The sequence below is a fragment of the Panthera tigris genome, chromosome E1 (genome assembly GCF_018350195.1).
Source record: "Panthera tigris isolate Pti1 chromosome E1, P.tigris_Pti1_mat1.1, whole genome shotgun sequence".
In the NCBI taxonomy this organism is placed as follows: domain Eukaryota; kingdom Metazoa; phylum Chordata; class Mammalia; order Carnivora; family Felidae; genus Panthera; species Panthera tigris.
The window spans coordinates 60,467,593-60,494,972 of NC_056673.1; the positions used below are offsets into that span (position 1 = coordinate 60,467,593).

At 56.4% G+C, this 27,380-nt stretch overlaps 2 protein-coding genes across 6 annotated transcripts in view; one reads left to right on the forward strand and one right to left on the reverse strand.

Annotated features, from left to right (window-relative positions):
• The window catches only part of CSNK1D (casein kinase 1 delta), a 33,021-nt gene extending 6,680 nt beyond the window's left edge, over positions 1–26,341 (reverse strand). Inside the window, exons 1-8 of one of the 5 annotated variants that reach the window (XM_042967658.1) lie at positions 26,065–26,341; positions 19,120–19,230; positions 7,328–7,476; positions 6,603–6,831; positions 5,994–6,164; positions 5,427–5,575; positions 3,571–3,742; positions 2,908–3,047 (exon numbers count right to left, since the gene is read on the reverse strand). In XM_042967658.1, coding sequence (XP_042823592.1) covers positions 2,908–3,047; positions 3,571–3,742; positions 5,427–5,575; positions 5,994–6,164; positions 6,603–6,831; positions 7,328–7,476; positions 19,120–19,230; positions 26,065–26,140 — 1,197 coding nt within the window. In that variant the 5' untranslated portion in view covers positions 26,141–26,341. Of the gene's footprint in view, positions 1–2,907; positions 3,048–3,570; positions 3,743–5,426; positions 5,576–5,993; positions 6,165–6,602; positions 6,832–7,327; positions 7,477–19,119; positions 19,231–20,507; positions 20,580–25,294; positions 25,470–26,064 lie in introns of those variants that run through there. The other 4 variants (XM_042967659.1, XM_042967662.1, XM_042967660.1 and 1 more) reach the window with 4 other exon arrangements.
• Positions 26,139–27,283, forward strand: LOC122233423 (translation initiation factor IF-2-like). The gene is made up of 3 exons (XM_042965475.1): positions 26,139–26,166; positions 26,201–26,893; positions 27,171–27,283. Exons 1-3 carry the CDS (start codon positions 26,139–26,141, stop codon positions 27,179–27,181), a joined length of 732 nt encoding a protein of 243 aa, XP_042821409.1. The 3' UTR covers positions 27,182–27,283.
• The last annotated feature ends 97 nt before the right edge of the window (positions 27,284–27,380 follow it).

Below are 27,380 nucleotides of genomic sequence, written 5' to 3' on the forward strand. Positions count from 1 at the left end.
GCAGGACTGAGGCCTTCCGCACCTCGCTTCAACTGGGTCCGCGACCCGGCCAGGCTGCCCCAGAGGGGACCCCAGGAACGACGAGAGCAGCCGCAGCCGCTCCTCTCGCCTCATCGGGCAGAGCGTGAACCTGACACTTCCGGATGGGGGCCCGCGGTGGGCCCCGCCCCCAGGCCTTGCCTGTGCTTGGCCACCCCTCCTGACACGCGGACCGGCCACAGGGAAGACAAGGGGGCCACGGGTCTCACTGGAAAGGAGTTAACCTCAGAGGCCGTGTCACGTTCTATTCACGGCACCGGACCCGCGAGGCCTTTTCTTCTCAAAGACAGAAACGCACAAACAGGTTCATCGACCAGATGCCCTCTGGGGTCCTCACTGCTCTGGCTGAGAAGTCGGACTCGTGCCCTGGGTCGGGAGCGTGGGGACCGTGCTCTAGCACAAGCCCCCTCCAGAAGGAAGTAGAGGCAAGGAATGGTCACCCTCCTGCAAAGTCTGAGCGCACCACGGTTAAGGGGTGGGGATGAGGGACACAGATGTCAACGGCCCCTCCCCGCGCCCAGCTGGAGAGTCAGCAGGGTCCCCCACAGGCCGGCCGGCGGCTCGAGCGCCTTCCGGGAAGAACTACTGCCTCCGACATCGCACATCTGCACAAGACACGACATCTCTTCAAAGCTCACAGAGAACCCAGACGAGAAGCAGCCACGGGGGAGGTGGACAGAACACGCACGGCCTCAGCCCCATGGGGGCCGCCCTCGCTTCACAGAAGCATCCCTGGCTCTACCTGCAGCCCACTTCCTTTGGGGAAGCGTGAACGGAACCCACAGAATCACACAAGCTGGAACTTCCAAACCACCGGGGCCGACACTGGGGGGCAACCCCCGCCAAGAATCTCAGAAAGAGACTCTTGCTGTCCCACAGGGTGCCCGTCACCCCCCGTGGAGGGCAGGAGCCTGGTGCAGAGTCTCCCAAGAGCGCAGGTGGGTGACCCGGAAAACCCAAAGGAGGGACCATCTCTGGGTCGGGGGTGCGTCAGGGACACATCCCAGGGCCGTGTCCTCAACACAAAGACCCTAAGAAAACCCCCAGGGGAACCAGTGCTTCTATCAGAGGGGAGACCCCTCCCCATCACACCTCTGGAGCCTCGTCCTTCTGGTCCAGTCCCACGCTTCTTCACACGGAAAGCACAAAGAACAAGGACGCGGAACACGGGACTCCCAGTTGCAAACTCGCCTCTGCTCAGTGAGACTTCACAGCAAGGCCCCAGGGCATGTGGGCTGAGGCTGGCCACACCGTGCGGGAGAAGCTGGGCTCGGTCCCAGCAGCCTCGGGCCCTCTGTCGTCCCAAACCCTCCACGTATGTTCTCTTCCCTTAAAGAGAATTAGCTCTGCCCCTTCCTTCACCTTTGCTGGCTGAGGTCCAGCACGTAGATCCTGAGTCCAGACTGAGCCCCTGGGGTCCACAGACTCCCGGTTGTCCCTGCCTGGGGTACCTGGGGCCCTGGAGCAGGCTGTATGCCTGGGCTCTTGGCCACACGTGGGCAGACGCTGCCTACGATCTATTTCCTGCTGCCGATTCATGGATTCCAGGGCTTGGGGGAAGAAGCCCATAGCCCTTTCTGTGTCCTGCGGGGAGGGAGGTGCAGTGTGGGGCCCAAGCTCATTACGCTGGCCAGACTCCTCGAGCCCCACAATTAGAACTACACGGATCCTTAATCTCTTTGGGAAAAAGTTACGTACAAAGACAACCCCTTTCTGGCAGAACTACCAGCAACCTAGAGGTAGTCACACCGAAACTATTCACTTTACCGGGCTAAAATAAAAGTGATCAGGAGCGCTCCCTCCTTGCTCCTCTGCCAGAAGATCAAGCAGACGCTGCAGAACCGAGGTTCTGGGCAGGTCTCACAGACCCTGTGTTCTCCTAACCAACGTGCTCGGCCCAGCAATTCACCAAGATACGCCCAGCACCAAGCGTGTGCCAGCAGCAGGGCCCAAGGCTAACTCGTCAACGAGAGAGGTACCACAGTGAGCCGGAGGGGCACCGCCAGGGGTGCGTGACCCAGGACCCGGGCTTCCAGGGTGCTCCCCAAAACCACTGCCCGTCCCCCCAACCCCCCGCAGATACCACGGGGCACAGGCACCCAGAGGACCCTGTTGGAAGCAGGAGAGGGCCCTGACAGCTACCTGAGCAAGAAGGTCCAAGTGTGTGAAAAGAGCTCATCTGTGGAGGGCACGTGGGTGAACGCAGAAGAGCCACAGCACCAAAGTCAGAAAGGGAAGAGGAGGATGTGGGTGGAAGGGACCCATGTGCGTGACCGAGCCATTTCTCTGAGGACACCTGCCTCGTCAGAAAGAAGGCAGGTGGGCAGGGACCTCAGAAGACGGGAACCCTCACCCGCGCGCTGACGGGCTTGTCCAGGCCACCTTCTAGGGGCCGAGGTGGCCGCCAGCAATCCACGGGGACCGCCTGCCCAACGAGTGTGAGCAAAGGGCCTCCAAGCCTGTGTGTGCCCATGACAGACGTGTGGTGTGAGCAGGCGTGGCATCTCAAGTCTGCCCCGGAAGACGGCCAGGCCTCCAGGACTGGCTTGGGGATGGGCTGCGAGGAGGGCCACAGAAGAGAAAAGGCCCCACTACCTGTCCCAGCGCGGCCGGGAGACGAGCCCTTCCTCTGCACAGCCCGCAGTAGGCTCTGAACTAAGGGGCTGCAGAGCCGCAAAGGGCGCCGCGTCCCTCCCCGCTTAACACTCGGAAAGGACGGCCGAGGGGAAGCAGGAAGGAAGGAAGCCCTTCCACACCCTCGCCCCACTCTTCTTGGCGCCCGAAGACCAGCTCGGACCCAGAAAGCCCACGGGCCGCGGCGTCCCGACCTCGCCGAGCCCGGAGCGCGTGCCTGTGCGGAGCACATACCTGTGAGGTCGACATGCGGGAGGTATCTTGTCGGCCCGTGAGATCGGAGGAGGAGACGTTGACGGGGGCGCCGCGGTGCAGCCGCATACTCACTTTCCGCTCTCTTTCCATGCCAGACACGGGCCGAGGAGAGGTGTTAGCTGGAGAAGAGACGGGGCAAGGGGGAGGCCTCAGGGCAGCCCTGCCATCAGCAAGAGGAGGCCTCTCCTCAGCGGCCTCGGCGTCTAGCACGCGGGGAAGTGGGTGCCGCTGTACCCCGCGGGGCCCCACCAGGTTTCCAGGTCGGCAGCGGCGGGCAGGGCCCGCGGAGCGCCCAGGGACACCAGTGTGCTGGCTCCGGGCGGACTTTCCCAGGAGCTCAAGCAGCGGAAGGGGGCAGCTCGAGGCCTCTGTGCTCAGGGGGCCGCTCATGGAGGGGACAGAGGGGCGGGCGGGGAGAGAGGTTCCTAGGGGAGCCATCCATGTCTCAGTGGCAGGGTCCTCCAAGTCCAGTGAAACACACGTCCCCTGGCCTGCCCATCCTCGGGAACCAGTGTCGACCAGAAGCGGGACGCACACAGCCTCACCCGGCGCGGGGCCCTGCAGCTCCAACAACCGGAGCGGCCAACGTGCACACCAGAAGCCCCGGTGCCTGCTGGGGAGACGTGGCCTCAGCCCACTCACCAGTGTGTGAGGTAGGGGTGAGGGGGGTGGGAGGAGCCACCTCCTGGGTGCCCCGCAGGCGGCCAGAGGCCGTGGAGGGGAGGCCGCGGGCGGCTGGGTTCCGAGGGTGCCTCAGCCGCTCCTCTCGATCGCGGCGCTCCCGCTCAGCGTCATCAGCTGCCCGGCTGGCTCCCTGCGAAGGAAGCAGGAAGACTAGACTGAACAGGGTTCGGTGGAAACTGCCCAAGGGTCCCGGCTGCCCCTTGCGACTCAAGCACACACCAGGGGCACTGGGACCTGCAGCCAGCTGGGATGAGGCGCCTCTCCCTCCAGGACGGCGGCCTGCCCCTTGACCCTATGAGTGCGCAGAGGAGGTCCCCAACGCTCCTGAACCCCCCTCACTGATAGCAACTGGGTGGCCTCTTCCCTGTGAACATCCACAAGGGGACGGGAAATCACACGAGGTCAGGGCAGCGGTGGGCCCAACGTGCTGGCATCCGGTCGGTGGGAGGCCTGAGCAGAGCCCAGATCTCCGGCCCCAGGGCGGATGTCAGGCCAGTGCCCACAGGACAAGGACTCAGGTGGCCAGAGCTGTCCGAGAAGGACCCACGTGGTGGACACCACTTAACTCGCTCCCAGCACAAACAGCTAGTTACGCGATGAACCGGGCGAGTGGGGACAGGACACCCGCCACCACATTCTAATCACCAGTGCCGTCAGGCAATAGTCTGCAAACGGCAGCCCACGGGCCAAATCCAGCCACCACCGGTTTCTGCACAAGTCTTCCTCCGCACCCACTCGAGTAACACGCCACCTGTGGCAGCTTCTCAGTGGCGGCGCAGAGCCGCGTGGCTGTTCCAGCACGAGCACCACAGAGCTGCGATTAGCCACACCCCAGCCCTGCCCGGAGAAGGGCGGCCGGCCCCACTGGGAGGGGGATGCCGCCGGAACTCCGGGCGACCTGTGGGGGCACGTCCCGCGCCAGCCCACTGTGGCACACCTGGTTCTCCCACACACGGCACAGACCCCTGCACGAACACCCGGGTACCCGCGAGGCCGCAAAATAATCCTTTCTGGCTTGTGCTGTCTAGAGAGGAGGTTCCGCTCCTCCGCCAGATCTTGTCACCCTGGAAAGGTTCCAATTTCTGTTTTAAGCTCGTAACTAAATATAACAAATTTGTAACAAAAGAGGAAGAAGTTCCAAAAAAACCCTGGAAGTTTCTGGCAATAGTATCTCAAGATTAATTAGATTCCTGTAACAGGCAGCCTGTTTTAGAGAAGGCAAACACCAAAGCTCAAGTTCTGCACCCCCACCCCCAGCAGTCATGCACAAACCTGCATCCATTCAACCCCGGAACAAAGGAAGTCAACGCACTTGGACCGCAGGCACCGCGCCTCCTGAGCACCCACCCAGCTCGCTCACCCACACGGCTGGGTCCGAGGGAGGAGGGGCAAGTGGTCACGTCACCTGGCAGGAGCCCTCGGCCTTGGCCATACCCCCCTGCACGACAAACGCTCGGGAGCCACACCTCGACATCAGAGGCAGTCAAAGCCATGGCGCTCTTGGTGAGGAGAATGCTAATAAAAAGACATTCCCATGGTCTGTCATTCAAGTAAGAGCCCTGGTTCCAGGCAGACCTGTGCCAGGAGACACATTCCACTGGCTCCAGGGGGCCAGTGCTGACACGGTGCCTCCTTTACTGTCCCCTCACCGGGATCTTGCTTCTTGGAACCTCCCAGCCTTGGCTAGATGCACCCTACACCGGGCCAAGACCCTAGCAGGTGCACTCAGCTCCCCCTAGGCGGCAGACACGCCTTCCAAAACCTGCACCTCGTCTGGCGGAGGCCTCTGTCTAACCAGCCGGCAGAGCACTTACGAATTTGAGCATGTTCCAGTCGAACACGTAGTCATAGGAGAAACCCTGGCGGTGGAAGAGATTCCTGAAGAGCTGCCTCAGGTAGGAGTAGTCCGGCTTGTCGTCAAAACGTAAGGAGCGGCAGAAATTCAGGTACGTGGCGAACTCAGCTGCAGAACAAGGTACTCAGTGCTACCGAGCAGCGCCCAACAGGGCACCGGTGGCTGCAGATGCTCTCGCCACCACTGCCTGCCACACACCAGGCACGCGAGACACGTCGTCCGAGACACTGGTCACACAGGGAGGGAGCTGAGACTTCAGGAACCAGTTTAAGAAAACCCAGCACCACAGAGCACAGCCTGGTTCCCCCCAGGGCATTTCTCCATAGGAACAAAGAACTCCCTGGGTCCTTGGTCCCGGAAAGCAGAGGAGCACCAGGGACGGGAAGCTGCCACCAGCCCAAGGACAGGTCACCCACGGACTCTTCCCCTCCTCACCACGCGGGACTCGTCGGCCTCCCAGCACCCCCACCCTAACCCCACCCTGAGACCACAGGCCCACCCAGCGCCTGCACTCGAGGACACGCACAGGGGTAGCTTTTACACAGCACTTCGATGGGGGTGGACATCTTCTTCTCGCTGATCCGTTCGTACTTCTGCCTCTTGGTGGCTGCCTTCAGCCCCTGCCAGGGCAGAGAGCCCAGATTGAAGTACATGAGCACATAGCCCAGTGACTCCAGATCATCCCTTCGAGATTGTTCTGGAAAAGATGGGAAATGGGTTAAGAACAGCACACGTGCGCCTGCAGCTGCAAAGCCAAGACCCCAGGCGCATGCTTACTGTGGAAATGCACTTTTAAAGCTACAGAAAATACTCTCGGATTCTTTCTCACCAGAAGTCACCCCTGATGTGCTTTTAGGGGCTCTGGCACCCCTGGATGGGCGATACCAATATTAAGTTTACTGTCAGAAAGCCCAGCCACTTACCCGCCCCCACCACACCTCACAAAAGGTTCTCCGCAGTCCGGACAGTCAGCCTTCGCTACAAAGGTTCGATGACAGCCTCCATGCCAAACATGCTGGCCACTCCCAGGGTGTCCCAAGGGGCTGGCCTTTCCCTGAGCTAAGGGATGGACATGCCCAAGGCGGCCTGGGCCAGTGACCGGGGGCACAGAAGAGCCCATCACCCACGGGCTCACCGATTCCAAGATGCGTGTTGATGGAGGCGTACCGCGCCGTCCCAGTGAGGTTTTTGTTCTCGCGGTAGGGGATGTGCTGGTGGGTCCTGGCATCCCGGTACTTCTTGGCCAGCCCAAAGTCAATGATGTAGACCAGGTTGCCCTTCTTCCCCAGCCCCATGAGAAAGTTATCTGGCTTCACATCTCGGTGGATGAAGTTCTTTGAATGAATGTATTCGATGCGACTAATCTGGAAGCAGAGAAGGAACGATGAGACATTAAACCCCAGCAGCAGCCTTGGAAAAGGATCCTGGCTCGGCAGAGTGAGGGCTGCGCCCTTAGCTGCACGTCCCGTCCCCTTGGTCAGAGCAGAGTAACTCAACAACCAGTGAAGGGCGCCGATCGGACCACCTTCGGGACCCCTGCAGTCTTCCTCGCTGGCTCTCGTGGTGGGTGGACTGCTGGCTGGTGACAGGACCGCCCCCTTCCCAGACGAGGGTCTGCAGCAGTCGGCCTCTCTGCAGAGTCCCACACGTGAATGGGCGACGCCGTGTGGGGCAGTCTCCAAAGCCGGCCAACCGTCAGTGCCTTGCAGCAAAGGTGACCGTATGCCCACTTTCTCCCCACCCACCAACAGGCGTAAAACAAAGGGAACCGCACCCGAATGCGCCATCACACTGCCGAGGCAAACCAAGCAGGCATCGAGCGCCCGGGCTCCCCGGCACTTTGGAAAGCGGGGTTCTTACCATCTGGTCAGCAAGCAGCAGGACAGTTTTGAGGCTGAATTTCCTCGAGCAGAAGTTGAACAGGTCTTCCAGGCTCGGTCCCAACAGCTCCATCACCATGACATTGTAGTCCCCCTCCGCTCCGCACCACCGGATGGTGGGGATGCCCACTGCAAGAGAAACCCAACACGCCTGTGCTCGCACACTCAGACGCACCACATGAGACACACGCCATGCGACAAGGGCTGGCGGGCAGTGGCCGGAAGTGACACGGGGAGAGGCCAGCATCCCGGGTGGCGGAGTGAGCAGGCCGAGAAAGAGAAGGTGCCAGAGGACAAGAGGGGCTCGTCTAGAAAAAGCGGAGTTCCCATCCACCTCCCCCCCACTCCCTGTCAGCGCCTCCCGTCAGCGTGCTGCATGTGTCACAAATCACGAACTACTATGGGCTCGCTGCCGTCAACCAAAGTCCACACTGTTCAGGTGCCCTCGGTTTTCCTGTCTTCCTGTCTGCCCCTTCCTCACGTCTCCTCAGTCATCTCTGGACTCAGCCGCCTCTCACGTCGTCCCTGGTTTCCGGTGGCCCGGCAGTTCTGGGGGTGCTGGGGCCGCCCCTCTGTTGGGATGTGTCTGATGTTGCGTGATGGGCTTGGGGGGGAAGACCGCAGAGGCAGAGTGCCCTTCTCTTCATGTCAGGGGTCCGTGCTGTCAAGGTGACGCCATCACCGTGGACACGACCTTGACCGCTTAGCTGAGGTGCGCTCATTCTCCCTTCCCAGTTCTGTTCTCTTTGGGAGGCCATCACTACGTATGGCCCACACTTCGGATGTTGGGGGGTCATGCTCCACATTCTTCGGGGTGGGTGGGGGGAGTATCCACACACATTACTCAGGTTCTTCTACACAGGTTTGTCTCTTCTCCCCCAGTTTACTTATTCAATCATTTTTTGGGAACATTACGGGCCTACAGGTACCTATGTCACACTCTGGTCTACCCTGCAGCCCCCCCGCCCCCCGCCCCCCGGTCACTCACTAGGCTGTCCGTGGTGCTCTACCCGGGGCCCCCAGAGGCGCCTTAGTCAGTCCTGAGACCATCTACCAAACCCATCGATCGAGGCTTTTGCGCCTGTGTTTTGAGCACCGCCTCACTTTCTGACACCAAATGTTTTTTAGTTCAGCTTTACAGCAAGTCCTGATACAAACGGGGCACCCCCCTTTCATTCTTAAAATTAATTACTTACAATTTTTCCGTGTTTCACGAGCACAAATCCAATACATTGTCTTTTTAAAGCATCACGAAGCAAATGTCTGTAGCACAGATCACCTACCCAGACCAAGAGCATTCTTGAGAACCTCACGTGCCGCACATCACACACTCCCGTGCACTTCTCACTCCCGTGCTCCCCGAAAATGGCCATCCAGAGCTCTGTCATTCCCTTGCTTTTAATAAAGTAAGGGTGCGTGATTACTCAGCCATAAAAAAAGAAGATCTTGCCGTTTGCGACAACATGGATGGACCTAGAGTGTTAGGCTAAGTGAATTAAGACAGAGAAAGACAAATGCCAGATGATTTCACTCACATGCATCACCTAAAAACCAAAACAGACAAGCAAATAAAAAACAAAAACAAACTCATAAAGAGAATAAAGTGGTGGTTGCCAGAGGGGGTGGAACAAACAGGTTAAGGGAATCAAGAGGTACAATCTCCCAGTTATAAAATAAGTAAGTAAAAAAAAAAAAAAAGAAAAAGTCACAGCAATGAAAAGGACAGCACGCGGAATAGTCAATAATGTCGGAGGAACACGGTATGGTGACAAATGTGACCACACCTGTCGTGAGCACTGTGTGGCCCACAGGACTGTCGAGTCACTATGGTGTACACCAGAAACTAATATAAATGAATCACAGTTCTATGAAATAGGTTTGTAAAAAAGGACGCATGTTGTACAGTATTCCCTTTGGAGAACAGATCACAGTTCACCGCTTGGACTGTTTGGGTCTGCTTCCATTATAAACAGTGCTACTCCGTATATCCGTATTTATGTCCACAAGTGCAAATTCTTAACACACGAAGTTCTCGTTCACATCTACTTTATCCCCCGGGCGCGAACCTACGAACACAGAGCACAGGTTACCTGACCGTACGAGATAACGTCAAATTGTTTCCAGAGACGGAGAGCCCACCCCACACACCCACCAGCAGTGGGCGAGTCCCTGCTGTGGAAGAGGACCGTCAGATCGCTCGATTTTTATTAACCGAGTGGGTATACAGACGGTGTCACGCTAAATTCTCAATCTGGATCTTTCTTCCATGTGGTTACCGGCCACACGTTTCCTCTTTGAAATGTCGACAAGTGTCTTTTGCCAACTTTTCTATCAGGGAATCTTCTGCCTATTTTATAGCAGTTCTTTAAAGATTCTGGATACTAAACCATTGCCGGTTTTATGTGAGGCATATTTTTTTTTCTTTTGGAGTGTTTTGATGAGGAATTTTAACAAAGATGAATATATCAATCTTTTTCTTAATGAGTAATGTTTCTGGTATAAGAAACCCTGAGTCAGAAACAGATACTATTATTTTCTTTTAAAAGCTTAAAAGTTTCCCTACATCCAGCCAAGATGGGAGTAATAGGGGCCCAATTTACCCTCATATCTGCAAAAACAGAAGAGTTAACAAAACACAGAACACATGGAAAAACGGTTTCTAAGACACTGAACGGGAGACAACGAACGAACAACGCCCAGGCCCGACAGACAGGGCACAGGCCGCCCCCTCCCAGCCTGAGTGTCAGCAGAGACGCAAAGACTGAGCAGGCAAAAGGAACCTGACTTCATCCCATTTATGACCAAGTGGAGGAAGGATCTGAGCAGCAGAGTTAATACCGAGCGTGCAAGCCAGCGGAAGTCACAGCGTCTGGCACCCAAAGATGACCAGGTATGCAAAGAGGCAGAAAACACCCGCGCTGAGAACAGTCCGCTGAAACTGGCTCAGGTGTTAGAATCAGCAGAGATGGACAACACGTTATCAACTCTTAACTAGACTCCATGTCAAAAAGTTACACGAAGGCATGGCGTGGGGGATTTACGAGACTCAACTCTAACTTTGAGAAAGGACAACGACAGGGTCTGAGATCAGACAGCGTAGAAGAAAAGATGTGTGACTCGAGGCACAAAACTACTGGAAAAGCAGCAAGAGTTTCAGCGAGCTCTGGGACAGCTTCGAGCCACGAGACACCTGTATCACGCAGCCCCCAGGAAAGAGGGAGGAGGGGACAGAGACGATGCTGGAAGTAGCAGCTGGATAAAGACAACAGACCCACCAACCTAAGCTCGGCGAGCCCCACGCACCGGGGCCACAACGAACATTGCACAAACGTCCAGACCTGTGAATCAAATCGCTCACGACTAGATAAAGAGAGCATCTCGAAAACAGCCAGGGAAACGCCACGTTACATAAACCAGACAAAGACCAAGATCACTGCACACTCCTCGGAAAAGCACAGTGGGAAGCCTCTTTCAAGTATGGAGGAAAAAAGCCTCAGAAAGCTGAGTAACGGGAAGATCTCCAGGTCTATCAAAAAGGCGTAGACTCCATCAGCAGCAGACCTGCACCGCTACGCATCGGAAAGGCCGCCCTGCAGGCAGAAGGCAGACGGAAGTGTGGGCCCGCACAAAGGCCTGAGAAGCACTGGAAGTAACAACGTAAGTTCACACGTAAGGTTTTAAAATTACTTAAATCCCTTGAAAAGATAGGACTGTTCAAACGAAAATAACAACGCAGCGTAGGGTTTATCACATGCAAACGTAAGCGCAGGAGGACCGGACCACACAGGCTGGCAGTGAGGGAAAGGGAGCACACCATCACAGGCAGACGCCCTTTACACACACACACACACACACACACACACACACACACACACACACACACACACACACACACACACACACACACGGGTTGTAGAAAGGCCAGCGCACGACATCAACTTCAGACCAAAGGGCGCACAAGAGCCGGGTCCGCATGGGACACAGCAGGCTGCCGTGCAGAGCGTTCCCAGGGATACGCCCGTCATTTCGTAAGGATAAAGGTGTCAGCTCATCAGGGGAGCGTTAACAACTCCACTCGTTCATGCAGCTAACAGCACAGCTTCAAAACACACAAAGCAAAGCCGCAAGGAGATCGGCAAACCCACAAATCGACGGCGTCCTCGGCAGCCCCTCGGGCAGCAGGGCACAGTGTCCTCAAGTGCACACGGGACGGTCACCAAGACAGACCCAATGCTGGACATAAAACAGGCCTAGCGTTAAAAGGATTCTAGTCGTACAAAGTGTGCTCTCAGAAGACCATGAAATCCAGTCAGAAATAACAAAGAGCTCTCTGGAAAACCCCCAATATTTGGAAGCTACATACTATGCTTCAAAATAACCCATGGATCAAGGGAGAGATCAGAAGAGGAATTAGAAAGCATTCTGCACTAACTGAAAACCCAACACAGCAGGATTTACGACATGTGCTCTTGTAGTGCTTGGGGGAAATTTATAGCAACTAAACGCCTGTATTAAAAAAAGACACATCAATGACGTCAGAGAATTGGAGATTAAACCCACAGTCAGCAGATGACGTAAAAAATGATCGAGTAGTAGTCAACGAAACAACACAGAGAGAGCGACGACTGGAACCAAAAGCTGTTTCTTTGAAAATATTTTTGATAAACTTCTACTCAGACTGCTCAGGGAAAAACAGAAAAGGCACGAATTACCAATATCAGCAAGAGGCCTCCGCACACACGAAAAGGCTAACAGAGAACTATCATAAACAGCTTTATGCCAGTAAATTCAGGAACTCGGATGACAGATGAGCCAGGCAAACTGAAAGACACCAACCATAAAGGCCTAGTTACTGCTGGCGGGAGCGCAAGGGAACAGCCACTGGAAAGCAGCTGGAGGTTTATTCAAAAGGAAAAGCTCTCGCCTCCTTCTGATTCGGCCACTCCACTCCTAGACACTCACCCATGAGAAAAGTGACTGTCCACCTGAGCACCTACACAAACGTTTGCAGCATCTTTGGAATGCCCGATACCTGGAACCAGCCCGGACGCCATGAACAGGTGAAGGGATCGAGAACCGGGCGTACCCGCCCAGGGAACACCGCTCAGTGCACTGTGGGAAAGGAGGGGCAGAGGTGCGAGCTCACACACGCCACTGTCCGGGACGCACCGTGTCACTTCTCACGCTCCTAGAGAACTGTGCCCTGGGCCCCGTACACAAGACGGTCTTGTGCACTTTAACTTCGCTCTTAACGTAAACATTCCGGTCTTGTGTTTCCAGGTGACGCCCTCCTTCCTGCGCCGGGCTCTCAGGGCAAAGAGCAATGTCGGGCAGGAGCGGCCGCAGGATCGCGCAGCAGGAATGCACTCTGCCGTCCCACCAGGACGGACAACTGCTGGCAGAGCACAGGAGCCACCTTCCTTTTACCAGTTAGAGTGGGCTCCTCTGCCAGGGTCCTCTTGAAACCCCTCCACCTTCATGGGCGACGAGTTTTTAACCGGGCTGCCCCATGACTTGATCTCTTCCTCCTAGATGATCAGCAATCAGTCTGAACAGGAAAGGCGATGCAGAGGGGTCAGGAGAAGGCACTGAGAGGAAGCCAAGGCTAGGGGAGGCTGGTCTATACCCGTGACGAAGGGTTCCTACTCGGGACCTCCGATCATAGGACCTCGACTCCCTTCACCTACCAGATCCTTCACTGGCTCAGGCCAGGCCTACCAGCACAACAGTTCATGTGTGTTTGAAAAAATTCAAGTTGGTCATGACAGCTCGGAAGAGAGCCTGAGCTGCCCTGGGGTGCCAGAGGAAGGCCCCAAGTCTTTATCCTTGAATAATGCCGGGCTTTCCTGCCTCGGCTTCCAGAGACTGTGGTGTCCAGGGCCGGCATCCTGTCCTGGCGCAGCAGTGGACAGGGCCACGGTGGTGCGTGCGACGGAGCGCGCTGGGGGAGCCACGTGTCATCCTGGTCCTGGCCACCCCCTTAAGATCGCTGTGTCTGCCAGGCCCACAGGACTCACGAGCTGCCAGCTGAGTGATAGAGAGGCGGCCTGACTTGGGTAAACATGACAAGTTGCTCTTTCTCCATATTCTTCTGGGGTTTTATGGTTTACAAACTTCTTTTTGTATTGAGAGAAAAACAGCCAGATGATCTGACAAAAGGCTCCGCACCAGGCAAATGATCTCAAACGCAGGCTTGAGGGACCCCCTTCTTAGAGTATGTGTGCACGTGGTGGTGGGGGGGGGGGGGGTGCCTTGAGCCATCCATCCTTTCTTGGTGTCCCCTTCCCCTACTTCCTATTTTGGGCCAGATCTTCTGTCCTGAAAACTTGACTCCTACCCTATTCCTTCCTCCGTACCCCACTCCCACCAAAAAGCTTAAACACCCACACATTTAATTTCTGGGGTGATTCCATAACTCTTAAGTGATTTATGCAAAATTCTGAAGAAGCCAGAAGACGCTATTCCTTGTTCCCAATCCCGAGTCAAGACTGATCTTTGACGTGATTCATGCCAAATACACTGCTGTATTCAGATGGATTGAACCTTCTTTCCTACTTTAGTCTCTAATCCTATGGAAGACACATGGGGGGGGGGGGGAGGGAGGGAGGAGCTCCCATGCAGAAAGTGGGGCTGGGAAGGGCACCTGGGTGGCTCAGCTGGTTGGGGGTCGGGCTTCAGCTCAGGTCATGATCTGGCAGTTCATGGGTTTGAATCCGCCTGCTTCGGATTCCGTGTTTCCCTCTCTCTCTGCCCCTCCCTCACTCATGGTCTGTCTCTGTCTCTAAAACAAACATTAAAAAAAAGAAAAAAAAAGAAAGAAGAAAGTGGGGCTGGGAGACCAAGAAGGGAAGACGACTGGATTTCCAAGTCCCTCAGGAGTGTCCCTGTCAGGACATGTATGTCAGAGGGGCCACAAGACTGTTTAGGAGATGGGTGAATGTAACTCCGTGTTTAATGCAGGAAACCAAAGCTTTCTGTGGAATCTTGACTTTCTGGGGAAGGAGGGACATATGTGCCTACCTGTCCTCTCCCAGGCTCCCTCCTCTTGTTCCTGAATTGCAGGAGGCTGAGCCTCCAGGTTCAGTGACCCCATCCCTAGAGGGTAGGGATGTGATGGTTTTGCCACACCAGTACCTCCCCCTTTTCGTAACACAGGCACTGACCCTCCCCTTCCCCTGGGAAAACACAACGAATAAAAAAAGACTTACTGGCATGTAGGGGAAAATGTTACATCTTGTAACTGCTGTTGGTGGAATGAACCGACTGGACTGTAAGTCCTACAGGGCAAGCGAGTTACCCAGCCTATCTCTAATGTGTCTTTCTGGGTTTCCTTTCCAAATAATAAGTTTTATTTCTTCCTTTCCCATTCTCGTTCTTTAACGTCCCCCTTGCCTTCTGTGCTAGTGAGGACACGCCATACCACATCAGAGAGAAATGGGGAAGGGGACACCAAAGACGACATGGCTCCAACAGAAGCCCAGATGCCAGGCAGGCAGGAGGGGAGCCCTGAGCACCCGACCGTCCAGGAGCACATCCCCGTGGGCACACGCGGCACCTGGGGCCACCCTGCAGGCCTGCTCCACGACGCATGATGCCATTCCCAGGAAACAGGGACTGAATGTCCTCGAGGCACCGTCCCCAAGCTCAGGATGCCCAAAGCAGGAGAGGAGAAGCTTACGGAGACATGACTTCACCGACCTGCGGCTGTGGCGGCTCGGGGGTGTCTGGGGAGCACGCGGGGTCAAGGGCAAGCTGTAGAGCCCGTGACGACCGGACTGCGCACATTCAAAGACTGCGTGGGTTAGAAGACGGGTGTCAAGGACCCACGGCCCGTTCACGTCGACGGGGTGTCCCAATGGCGGCACTTTTCTTTACTAGCAGTTGCCACCACAGCATCAGGGAGCAGAAAAAATGCGGTAGAAAGCAGAGCACCCTTGCTCTCAAGAGTCCTCTGGTCCGAAAACGTAGCCTGCTATGTCCTGAGCAGACTGCAAACCGAGCGGTGAGGCCCCAGGAAGCAGTCAGCCACACAGCCATTCGCGTGGAAGTCCCCACCGCGCGTCCACAGGCTGTTCCTCTGTGACATCAGAAATCTGAAATCGCGTGCCGCTGTTGGGAGCCCACGCACAAGCAAGCAAGGCCGGTGGGGCTCGAACAGCAGGGCCAGAACACGCTGCCCCCACCCCTGTGCCATCTGGATGGGAAACGGGCCGCCTGGTGTAGCTATGTGTGGTCTTCAACACTCGATGGGGTCCAAAGCTACCAGAACATACGCTCGGGGGGAAAAGTGAGGGGACAGGGACAGGTAAATGCCTTCTGTTTCTACCTGCGAGAAGTTCCAGTATTCAACATTAATGCCAATACAAATTTTCACGAAGTTTTTTGCAACTCAAGCCCAACACAACCGTAAACAAAATTGCCACACGTTTCTAGACAAGGCTATTAGATTTTTAAAAACAAATTTCTCGGGGCGCCTGGGTGGCGCAGTCGGTTGGGCGTCCAACTTCAGCCAGGTCACGATCTCGCGGTCCGTGAGTTCGAGCCCCGCGTCAGGCTCTGGGCTGATGGCTCGGAGCCTGGAGCCTGTTTCCGATTCTGTGTCTCCCTCTCTCTCTGCCCCTCCCCCGTTCATGCTCTGTCTCTCTCTGTCCCAAAAATAAATAAATGAAAAAAAAAAAAAAATTTCTCGTGGGGTGAAAGAAACACAGATTTAGAAACAAACTAGGCAGGGACGTCGGGGGAGAAGCTTGGGCCGCGGCCTCCCCTCCGAGTGCACCGGGGGTGGGCACATGTACGGTACCCAGGGAGGCCCTGCTGCCTCTTCTCAAGCAGGTGGGAGTTACAGGCATTAACTTTAGTATCAATCCCTGCATGTTCCTTGTGCTCTCTGCGATTGTGAAACACTCGTTAATAGAAAGATGGCGACTGTCCAAAACGAAGCACAGGCACCGGCCCGGACGCGGACGGGCAGACAAGAGAAGTGAACTTGGGGAAGCCGCACGCCTGTCCCGCGCCGGGGTACTTGCTCACCCTCGCCGCCGGCCCAGGCTTCGCACCCACACGCCACACCCTCTCGAGCCTTCACCGGAAGCAGCTGGGGACTAAACGAACGTTCTCTGCTGAGGGGTTACCAAAGAAGGGAGCGGTCTGAAGCCACTTGGGGGCCATCGGGACGGGAAAGAGCAGTTAATGTCTAGGTTCTGCCAGGCAGTCAGTCTGCTGCATTTTGAGAAGAACCTGGTGTCTACCCAAGTCATTTGCCAACACAACTAATCAAGATTTCTGCCACTGCAACTTTTTAGTCCATCACCGCGATCAGGTGTGGGGAAGGCGGGAGCCTCTGGGGCGCACTCGGACCGCTGACTGCCAGGGAGGACCGCGCACACCTCCCCAGAGGCAGAGCTGCTGTGCGGCAGTGGCCTGGGTGCGACAACGCTCAGGTTCAAATCTCTATCCTCTGGAAAGTTCTGCAGTGGTCTATGTTTCCTCACTCGGGACACGAGGCTGCTGACACCCACCGTACAGGACTGTCGTGGTGGCAAACGCGCCAGCGTCTGAAGTGAGGCCGACTCCGCCCCCAGGCAGCCTGCCAGCCTGAAAGCAGCCGTCCCTAAGCTCTCCCTAGCCAGGCACACCACCACCACCGTGGTCCGGGCAGGGTCCAGACGACCCTGTACAGCAAGCTGGAGAGTGCAAGACAGCCGCGTAGCTTCGAGCTTCCTCCTATGATGCCGTCAGTATCGACCACGTGCGAGTACGCCCAGAATGCAGTGTTCAAAGCAGGTAAGAAGAGCCATAATCAGAGACGCTTGCTGTCCCTCCACGACAAAGCGATGTGCGCTCACATGAGGGGTGACGCAGAAGGCTAACTGGCAGCAAAGCGGATTCCTGTATCTTCTCAATGCGGCCCTAGCTTCGTCCTGTTTAGGAGAGAGGCACAGAACACCACCGGCACCATGCACTCTGCCTTCCGGGACATCAGCTGTTTTCCAAAACTGACATTTTACACTTTGTTTTGTCTTTGAAACACCTTGATAATATCTACCAAGTGCACATTTGAAAAAGGAGTAGGGGAGCCTGGTGGCTCAATCCATTAAGCATCCGACTTTCGATACCAGCTCAAGGTCATGATCTCTTGGTTGGTGAGACTGAGCCCTGCATCGGGCTCTGGCTGACATCGCGGAGCCTACTTGATTGTGTGCCTCTCTCTCTCTCTCTCTCTGCCCCTCCCCCATTCATGCTCTCACACACTCAAAATAAGTTAACAACAACAAAAAAAAAGGAGTAAAACTCATCTACGTGTGGGGGATGGCCAGATGGGGGAAGGTCCCAGATTTCTAGGACCCGAGAGAAGGTGGACAGGGAGACTAAGAAAGCAAGTGGTCCTTTAAATCTTAAAGTCCAGGTTTCAAAATGAGCTGCAGCGCTGCAGCCTGGGCACCTAGTCCCACGACAGAGGCCACGGTGCGGGGATGGAGAAGGCCCATGCTAAACAGAATGAGCTCTTCTCTGTTTACAGTCTCAGCCCCTTCACCGACTCCTGTCTGGGGCGTCAGCCAACTGATTTCTTCCCTGCTGCCCTCTGGCCCTCCAGCTCACAGAGATACTGCTCCTTAACATTCAACCAGGCTTTTAAGCTGGGAGGCGGCTTTATTCAACCTCCAGCACCAGACTCGCCCCAGCCATGAAGGCCACGTCCCAAGTCACCTCATTCTCACCACCTTCGAAATGGTACAGACCATCCCTGATACCTGAGGGGCCTACCCTCTGCTGAGGATGGCCAGGGAGCAGCCATGCCATCTGGGTCCTCTGCTGACCACTCCCTGAGGCCAACAAGGGGTGATTTTCACCCCCGGGTGCCAGTCAAGGGCCCACAGCCTCCTCTGGTCCCAAGAAAGGACCCCATCTGCGATGGGTCCTGCGGGTCCATGTGTGTTGCTGCTAAAGAGACACTTGCTCCTGCGTAAAGCAAGAAACGTCGGTTGCTCGTAGCAGCACAGATTTTGGGGGAGGGAGGGGACATGCCAGAGTGGAATCGCCAACCCCCACTGTTCCCCTGACAAAAAAGCAAATTCAGACTCTAAAGTTTTCACTTGGCAAAGCGCCAAGAACACCCAAACTATGAAAGTACCATAGAGGCATCCACTGTGAAGGATTTCCGAAGAGGACGCAGCACCTCCACTCTCTACACACAGAGCCCTGCTGCCAGGGATGGGGGCTCCTTAAGGTCGAGCGTGGTTATGTCCTTCCAAATGCTGCAGTGTCTTCGGGACTGAGACCCCCAATAAAATCCCCTCTTGCTCCATTAGCCAAACTATTCTGAAGTCCAGAGAATTCCAAAAGACTCGGAAACCAGACATCGGGCACCCTTAGGCCCGAGAGGTTTCACGGGATTGGGACAGTAATTGAGCTGGAGGGGATCACAGAGTTCACTGAGTTCAAACTCCACTTCACTCAGGAGCGTCTGAAGGGACTCCCCCAAAACTGGGGGCAAAGCATGTGACTGAGGCAGTACACGCAACAATCTGTGTCTAAAAAATCACAATTCGCATGAACCCGGAGTCCGAAGACACTATCAGCTGACGTGAAGCTAAGGAAAAGCGTAAAATCATGCTCTACGTTGAGTGAGGCCCCCTGCAGGCCTCGGGGTCTGAAGGAAGCCACGTGACCCTTCTCCTCCCTTCCCCGAATACACCAGAGGCTCTGGTTCACGACGCATTCTCCCTCATCAAATACAACCCTGGTTTTCTTTTGAACAGGTAAAGGGCATACCTCCTCCCTGCATCATTTTGTAGATTTTGCTCTCAATGTGGAGCTGAGGGTGTTTGGTTTTGACACATTCAAGCTTGATGGCAACTTCTTCTCCTGCAGCAATGTCCGTACCTTGGCAAAGAAAGAAAATCACAAACATTAATAATCTGGTGTCCACCACCCAGAGCAATGCTACAACACACTACAGACCCTCTGCTCTGCTTTCTACCATGAGACGGGGTCAGTGGTTAACAAACCCCTGTGGAAAATCATTACTTTCACTGTTTAAACAGAAGTTTTTGATGGGTATAGGAAAGTCTCCCTTAGCGTTTCATCGCTCATTTCCATGTCTCCACCTGACCGTGTCAATGGGAAAGCCAGGGACAGGGCAGTGCACTTCTGTCCACAGGGCTCCCATCTTTCCTGCCCCAAACCTTCCTGTCTATCTGTTGCTCGGCCCTCGCATTCCCAAGGCCAGGCAGTGGGGGAGTTCCAGGGTGACTGTGTGCTCCCCGTTTCTCCGTGCTGCCTGGACAAGTAGGTGGGTGTGAGCCTTCTTTTTACCAAACCCCCACCTAGCTAAGTCCACCCAGACCGGGCTTCGAACCGCACACACCTCCAAACACTCGGGCGCTTTTCCAGGGGGCTCGGTTCCCACAAGGAACCCAGCAACCTCTCCCTTCCTGGGGAACAGGATGTCCACTGAACACGGACACCATACCAGAGGGTAGACTCGTTCTCAGAGCCCAAACTACACCTATGCAACATGAACTTGTCACATACTTGTTGTTAGTTTTATGCTAAAACCGGCAAAACATTTGCAAATACCTCCTGATTACCAGCCCACGAGTTTAAAGGCAAATTCAGTTTTTCTCTAAAAACGTTCTCTATCTGGGGTGCCTGGCTGGCTCAGTAGGAGTAGCGTGTGACTCTTGGTGTCGCCGAGTTCCAGCGCCACATTGAGTGCAGAGATTACTTAAATAAAACTAAAAAAAAAAAAAAAAAAAAAAGTTCTCTCTCTGCTCTACTTCGCTTAAGGGACTGTGAATATGACAGCATTCTGGCCCCAAGCTGCACCTGCAGAACCTTCCTCAAGGGGCTTCAGCTGGCAAGAAAGGGAGAGTCTCAAACAGAACACATCCGGTTCTCCCCTAGGTGCCTTCTAAGTATAGGTGTCCCCTTTCCCTGCAGGTCTGGAAACCCACGGTCCCCCTCCTGACCTACTGTCACACACCCACAGCGTCCACCTCCTCCGTCTCCTCACGCAGGCATTTCTCTATCTCACGGCATCACAGGAAAGGGGAGACAGCTCGGTAAGGCTGTGCTGAGACCACAGTCACAGGACTTTATTTACAATATATGGCTATAATTGCTCTATTTTCTTATCAGCTATCATCCTAGTCTCTTACCGCGCTTAACTTATAAACGTTATCGTGGGCGCGTACGTCTAGGAAAAAACATGGAATGCGTAGTGTTCGGTACTGTCTGCCGTTTCGGGCATCCCCTGGGGGTCCTGGAATGTGTCCCCTGCGGATAAGGGGGTCCATAGTATAAATCCTTCCCAGTAGTACGTTTATCTGCACTGGTTCCAACAGCTCAATAGACCCGGGACATTTTCCTCCCACGGAGATCGTGGTGGTGGACAAAGGAATCTGGCCAGTCCTCAAGTGACTCTGTTTCTCTCTCCATCTGAGTCTAGTGGGAAGATGTGCAGTCTGTCTCACGAGAAAGTTGCACAGAGGAATGGACTACTGGTTACAAAGCACCTTGAGATCCCTAAACAAAGGCAGAATAAGATCGGCAAGTACTAAAGCCATGACTGGCCTGTAGGAATGCTGCCTGCTGCTGTTCATGTGTCCAGCAAACGCCCAAGAGTCCCCAAAGTCCCCCTGCGTCTGCTTAGACGGCTGCAAGAAGTGCAGTGCTCCTGATGGGCCTGGATCCCAAACCGGGGAAATAACCACCATCTGATCGCTGCAAGTGACCCTTGTAGGTTTAAGAACTTCGTTTACTATTCCACAGACGCTCTTTTGGGCACTCAGAAGGAAGACAGGTAATACGCTTCGTTCTTCCACATTTGTGACATCTGTCCAATTACAAGAGAAATGACTTCATTGTAAACGTACCGTGCAAATGGGAGATGTGCTGGGAGTTCCTGCGAGGACCTGGACTCAGAGCTGAACCCGCCAGCCCAGGAGACACAGAGAAGATGACTCAGCGTGCTGGTTACATCAGCAACGCTGTTCCCCAAAGCACAAGCAGTGGGGCCTTTAGCGAGAGCACTCTTGTATCTCCAACCATCAGCACTGTCACCCTTGCCACACGGCAGTCATTCAATGACGAGACAGCCTGGACCCACACGGGCTATCTACCAGACTAGCACCTTCAAGAAGGCAGAGAACATTCTAGCTCCGCTCTACTGTGGCTCATAATGCAAACGTCTGGCCATCAACGCAGCAATACTGACAGTCTCAGAGACAAATGGCCGTAGGCAACTCTGGAATACGGTATGAATTCCATCCTCCTAACATGGTGCCAGCCTTCCTGCAGGATCACACCAGTAATAGAGCCGGCCTCCTCCAGGATCACAGCAGCAAACAACCAGACTCCCCCAGGATCACAGTGAACAGACACAGTCCTCCCCCAGGATCACGGCAGCAACAGAACCAGCCTCCCCCAGGATCACAACTGTGAAAGTCGCCCTGAGTCTGATGGCCCAAAGAAAGGCTTGGCTTGGGTTCTGCAATTAATGTGAGAGCAGCATACACTCGGCTGCCTCCCTGTGAGGTCTCTGCCCATTGAGGGGGAAGTACTGAGCAGTCCGGCTTCAAGTTCTGTGCCTTCCAAGGGAAACAAACGTCACAGGCGAAACCAACGTCCACCAGTCCACAGCCCCAAAGCCCTGCAGTCCTGTCCCACCTCCTACAGCTGATGGCACACTTCCTGCTTCAACTGGCAGTGCTGCTCCAGGTCTAGTCCTCAAACTACCACCAGTCCGTGAGGGACCAATACAAGGCAGTGAGCGAACCCTGAGGAGCTCTCACGGCAAAGTGACATTCCTGCAACATTTTAATCTTACTTCACAAAAGTACTGGTCTACGAAGGACTGGAAATTACAAAACCTGGTCCTTTAGCACAACTAACTTTTAGAAGTACTTCTAGAAAGAGGACGAGAATTTAAGAGACGTCACTGAGCACTGTGTTTCATATTCACAAAGCAATCCGCGGTGTCTGTTTACACTAAGCAGTCTCCTCTCCCAAACAACCTCAACTCCTGCAGCTAAACAGCCCCACCCAGTGGGACAAGACTTCCCCTCTCCAGGCTTAGACTTGGCTTAACGGTGGTCATAAAGAAACAAAATCACGTCTCTCAAGTTGAGCAAAGTCAGATGATGAATTAAGCGAACCTAACCCCAAGCCTGACCCTGTCCTGATACAGCTGTCCTTATGCCCAACTCCCACTGAGGACGGTCTTATCAAAGAAGAAATAGGGAGAGGCCTCTGGGCAGCCAGGCAAAGGTCACTCTCACAGGGCAAATGTTGACAAGGCAGCCAATGCAGCACCGCAGCTTCTCATCAGAGACACCCAAGTTCAAGCCACCACCCTAAAGAACGCAGGCCGGTGACCAGGAAAGCTTCAGCCAGTGCAGACAACTGGTCTTCTCTCCTGGCCAGCTAGCCACCACTCTGGAACCCCTACTGCGTGCCAGACATCCTTGCACGGTGCTCCTGAAGAGAAAGGAGAGTGAGAGGGAACACATGAAAATCACGTATGCAAAGACTGCCTATTAAGCTTTAGCTCTCGAAAGGTGCTTCTGTACACGAAGATTCTGACCGCACAGCCCATCTGGGTAACACAGGTAACACAGGCAGGAGAGGCCGTCCTCTGATAAACTGATGGGAGTGACAGGGTAGAACACAAAGGCCAACACAGGCAGGAAGACAACTTCCATTCCACCAATCGTGAATGGCAGGGGGAGGAGGTGGGAGGGGTCCGAGGACCCTTCCGCCAGCCTCCCGAAGACAAACGCGGTCCAGAACAGGGGGCTCGCAGACACTGTGGAACACTGGCCAAACAGAACGCAGCCTGGCTTTAGCACGTCCCTGCACGCACGCCCTTCGTCCCCGAGCTCTGCCGGTCACCCCGAGAACAGGTGGTCCACGTTAAGAACACGGTTCCCCTCTGTTCGCAGATGCTAACAGAGGTAGAAGGGCGCACTGCCAGCAAGTGAAAGGGCTTCTGGTGTCCAGTGCCTCAGAAACATCACCTCCAGCAGCGAGGGGCCAAAGCGTGTGGAGGCTAAAGCTGAGGGAAGTGCGGTGCCGGGGAGGCTTCGCCTCACGCCCCCGGCGGCCACACCAGGCTCCGAGGCCTTCCCGGCCCGCCCTTCCCAAGAGCCTCTGGGATGTGGCAAGCCCGGAGAGGTCGACTGAGGACCCGGCTGCACATTTGGAGGTCCACGGCGGCTCAAGTACATACAGTTTCCGAAGGCCGGGCGTCAGAGAAACAGCCCCGAGATACCGCCTCTCTTTAAAGGGGCAACCGTGGGAAGGACCCGAAGAACTGGCAGGGCGCAGTGCTGCGTGAGCACGTCACCTCAGCAGGCGCAGAGATGGCCGGCCTCCCCTCCTCACGGTTTCAAACATCTGAAAGCACAGAAAGTCCCAGGCGGAAATCCAAGACCCCACACGCCAGGCTAACAACAAGAGGAACCTACAGGGAGGAGTCGAGAGTGTTCTGATCAATAGCAAAATGACACGAGAAATGATTTAAATTATAATCACACCAGAATCCGTGGGCCATGATGGTTTTTGAGACGTGAAGACCTGACTCCTTAAGTCATGCCTAATCAGTTACCTCAACAGGAAGAAACCACGTATGGATGGCGCAACCCACCCCGTGGTCCTTGGGGCAGCCATCTCTGACCCCCAACTCCGGCAGAGGGCGGGCTTCCTCAGACCCGCCTTTCCAGCCACGAATCACTCACTCACATACGAGATCGCCTCGCTTTTCCATGGTGGAGGAGCGCTTAGCCTCAATGGACCCGTGTGGGCCGAAGGCCGAGGCTGGTGGCAACGATCAGTCGTGTCCAACCCCACGCACACAACTCCTAAGTGTACCTCACGGATGGGCCATTTGGGTGCTGGGAGCAAGGGTGTGAGAGGCGCAGTCCATCGGTCTCAGAAGGCACACGGAGGAGACCGAGGACAGACCCCTCTGGGACGGGTCAGCCTCACCCGTGCATCAAGGGCTACTGGTGTGGCCCACACACGGTGAGGCCCAGAGGGACGCCACGGGCAATAAGCAGCGGGGCTCCCCACTGAGCTCTGACGGTCTGAACCCAGCTGCACAAAGCACAGAGCTGCCTAGCAAGGTCTCAACCAGAGGACACACGGTTTCCAGATACCTACTTCTCGATGCCGGGTACGGGCCGCTGATGGACGACTTCAGTACGGCTCCTAGGTCCTAGGTGAAAACTTTGGCCAAAGTTCACTGAGCTATAAATGATGCAAACGGCCCACGTTCACCCAGCAATTCTCCCTAAATGAACACTGCCGAGAAGGCGGCCGGCTGACTGCTGGAGAGCAACGTCCCCAAAGGGTCTTTTGTCCAGTAGGGCAGACGGGAAGGCGTCCGTACCGCGTGGGGCAGGGAGGCACCCCAAGCAGTCATGAAGCGCACAAACGCGTGGCCTCCTGACACTTGACAACCTAGGGGTGCACCCTCTCCAGGTGACAAGAGGGAGGGATGGGACCAGCTGCTGAAGAGCAGAACCAGAAGCGTGACTGACGGAAGCTACGCCTGACCCCTCTGACAGGTACACGGGCAGGGGCTGCACAACAGGACCTGTTTACCCCAAACTTGCGCAACACCAACACCCCTCTGCACGCGCTCCTCTGCCACGTCCAGGGGGCATGGGTTCACTCACCCGCTTCCTCTGAGAGATGCAGGGAAGTCGTGTTTAAATTCCCGACTTTCGGACTGAGGCCAACCTTCTATTCTACACGTGTATGTGTGTACTCCCCCACTGTAAATCTGAAGCGATCCAGAACTTTCTAATCCCGTACATGTTCTTCAAATCCATCTTGAGATTTTTAACAGCCCAGAGGACGACCTCACGAGTACAGAGAGCTCTGCCACTTTATTTGCCTCTAATTCTGCCAGCATCTTAACACCGACTTCGTCTACACTCACCTGAATCCCACTCTGGTTTATGTCCAGGTACCCTGGGCGGAACTCGGATGCGCAACATGTACTCCACTACCACTGGACCAGGCAGAGGACCCGACCCACCGGGGCGACCCCGCGCTCGGTGCTGCGGCCGAGTAGCCCAAGGTCCAGACCCAGAGGAGCCGGTTGGCTAGGGCTGCGTCGTCGCAAAGGGCACCGAGGGACGCGGAAGCCTCGGACCGGCGCCCTGGACTTTCGCCGTGCCCACCCCCACGTGTACACGACACAGGGGGCCGCGCACCCGCCCGGCCGCCTTTGTCTGCCTGCGGGGGACACCCAGGCGCGACACCCGGCGGGCGGGCCGCAGCGAGCGGCCACGGGCTCGGGCCGAGGCCCAGGGCCACTCCCCGGCGGCCCCGGGCGCACGTTTGGGCAGGTGCCCCCGGGGGCACGGGCCGGACCCCACCGGAAGGCCGAGAGTTCCAGCCGCTCCACACCCGCCTGGGGAGCTGCGGGGGCACGAACCGGACGGGTGGGAGGGGACAGGGGTCCCGGTCACAGCCGCAGGCCGGAGAGGGGAGTCCCCGGGGCGGGGTCTGGGGTGGGGTCCCCGGGGCGGGAGCTGGACGAGGGCCGGAGGGGGCCGGTCCTGGGCCCTGGGGTCCTCGGGGCGAGCTCCGGGATCCGGAGGTGTCCGGGATCCCGGGCCGGGGACCGGGGTGGGGGTGGGGGTGGGCCGGGCGGACGCTGGTCGAGGGGCGGCCCGAGCTCGGGGGGGGGGAGGGGCGCCTCACCGAGATAGATGTCTCCGAAGGAGCCGCTACCGATCTTCCGGCCCAGCCGGTACCTGTTCCCGACTCTGAGCTCCATGGTGGCGACGGCGGCGGATCCGGCTCGCTCTTGCCCTCCCGGCCGCTTCCTGGGTCTGAGCTCGGGGAGGCGGCGCCGCTGCTGCCGCTACGGCGGGTCGGGCTGCCGGCTCCGCCCCCCTCACGGCCCCGCTTTCACCATCGCTTTCCGGCCGCCCGGCTGCTCCCAGCGCCTCAATACGGGGCGGATGGGACAGTCCGAGCGCCGCCGCCCCTGCTCCGGCCCCCGCCGGCCCCGCTCGCCCTCTCCCCGCCGCGGATGGACTCGGATCTTCCGGGCCTAAATCCTCCTTCAGCTGCCTGAAGGAGCCGCCGCCATCGCGCTGTGACGTCACTTCCCCTAGCAACCCGGAGGGGCGGGACCGCGCTGCCCGAGGGGCGGGGCCGGGGCTACGGGCGACGAGGAGGGGGCGGAGCCGGCCGGGGCCGGGCAGGGGCCGCGCCCTGCGCTCGCCGGAGACCTGGAGACCCCGGGACGCCCGGCTGGTCCCCTCCACACTCTTTGCTTCGCCGCTGCAGCAAGGGGGACCCCTCTCGGCCTGTTCCCACATGCAGGCTCCACGTGCTGGCGCAGGGGACTTCGTTTGTCCTCGCAGGTGTCTCGGAAGCCAGCGGCTCCCCGCAATAGACCTGGGACAGGCCCCAGGCAGTGCTTTTTACGAGAGGGAAAGAAGGGGCCGAGCCCGTCCCTCTAGGCGCTGGGACGCACAGGACACAGGCTGGGACACGGGCTGGGATACGGGCTGGGACACAGGTGTGCAGGGCCTCTCGGACTGTCTGGTAGTCTGCTCAGGATTCCCCTGTCCCCCCCCAACCCCCAACCCCCCCCCCCCCCCCCGCCCCGGTCCTACCGTGCACCTCCACGTGGCACTGCCCGCTGCTGCCCGCCCATGCTCGCACCCAAGCCTGGCGCCTGCTGCCGGGGTTTCAATGGGCGAGGCCCGCCGGCCTGCCTCTGAGTCCCATCTTCCTGAAGACTGAATCAACTTTTCTCTCTAATTTGTGTTGGGTCTGAATGTTCTTCCTTTCAGAAGAATGGTAAACTTCAAAATGATGGCGGGCTTCAAGAGCTGGAGCCTTGATTGGGATCAGTGGGAAGGCAATCCTCCAGAGAGGCACCCAAACCAATAAAGAATGACTTTCAGGTCGTTGCCTCTAGAGGCCCATGCCCTGCCCCAGCTCAAAAGGAAGAACCATAGTACATAATGTTAATACATACTTTTGAACATTTAGCAAGTATC

What these genes read in the sequence shown, in the direction of transcription:
- LOC122233423 (XM_042965475.1), top strand. Translation starts at nt 26,139, where the DNA reads ATGGTGGCGACGGCGGCGGATCCGGCTC. An exon ending in GACGGCGGCGGATCCGGCTC is followed by an intron (nt 26,167 to 26,200) that starts GCTCTTGCCCTC and finishes CCTGGGTCTGAG; the next exon opens with CTCGGGGAGGCGGCGCCGCT.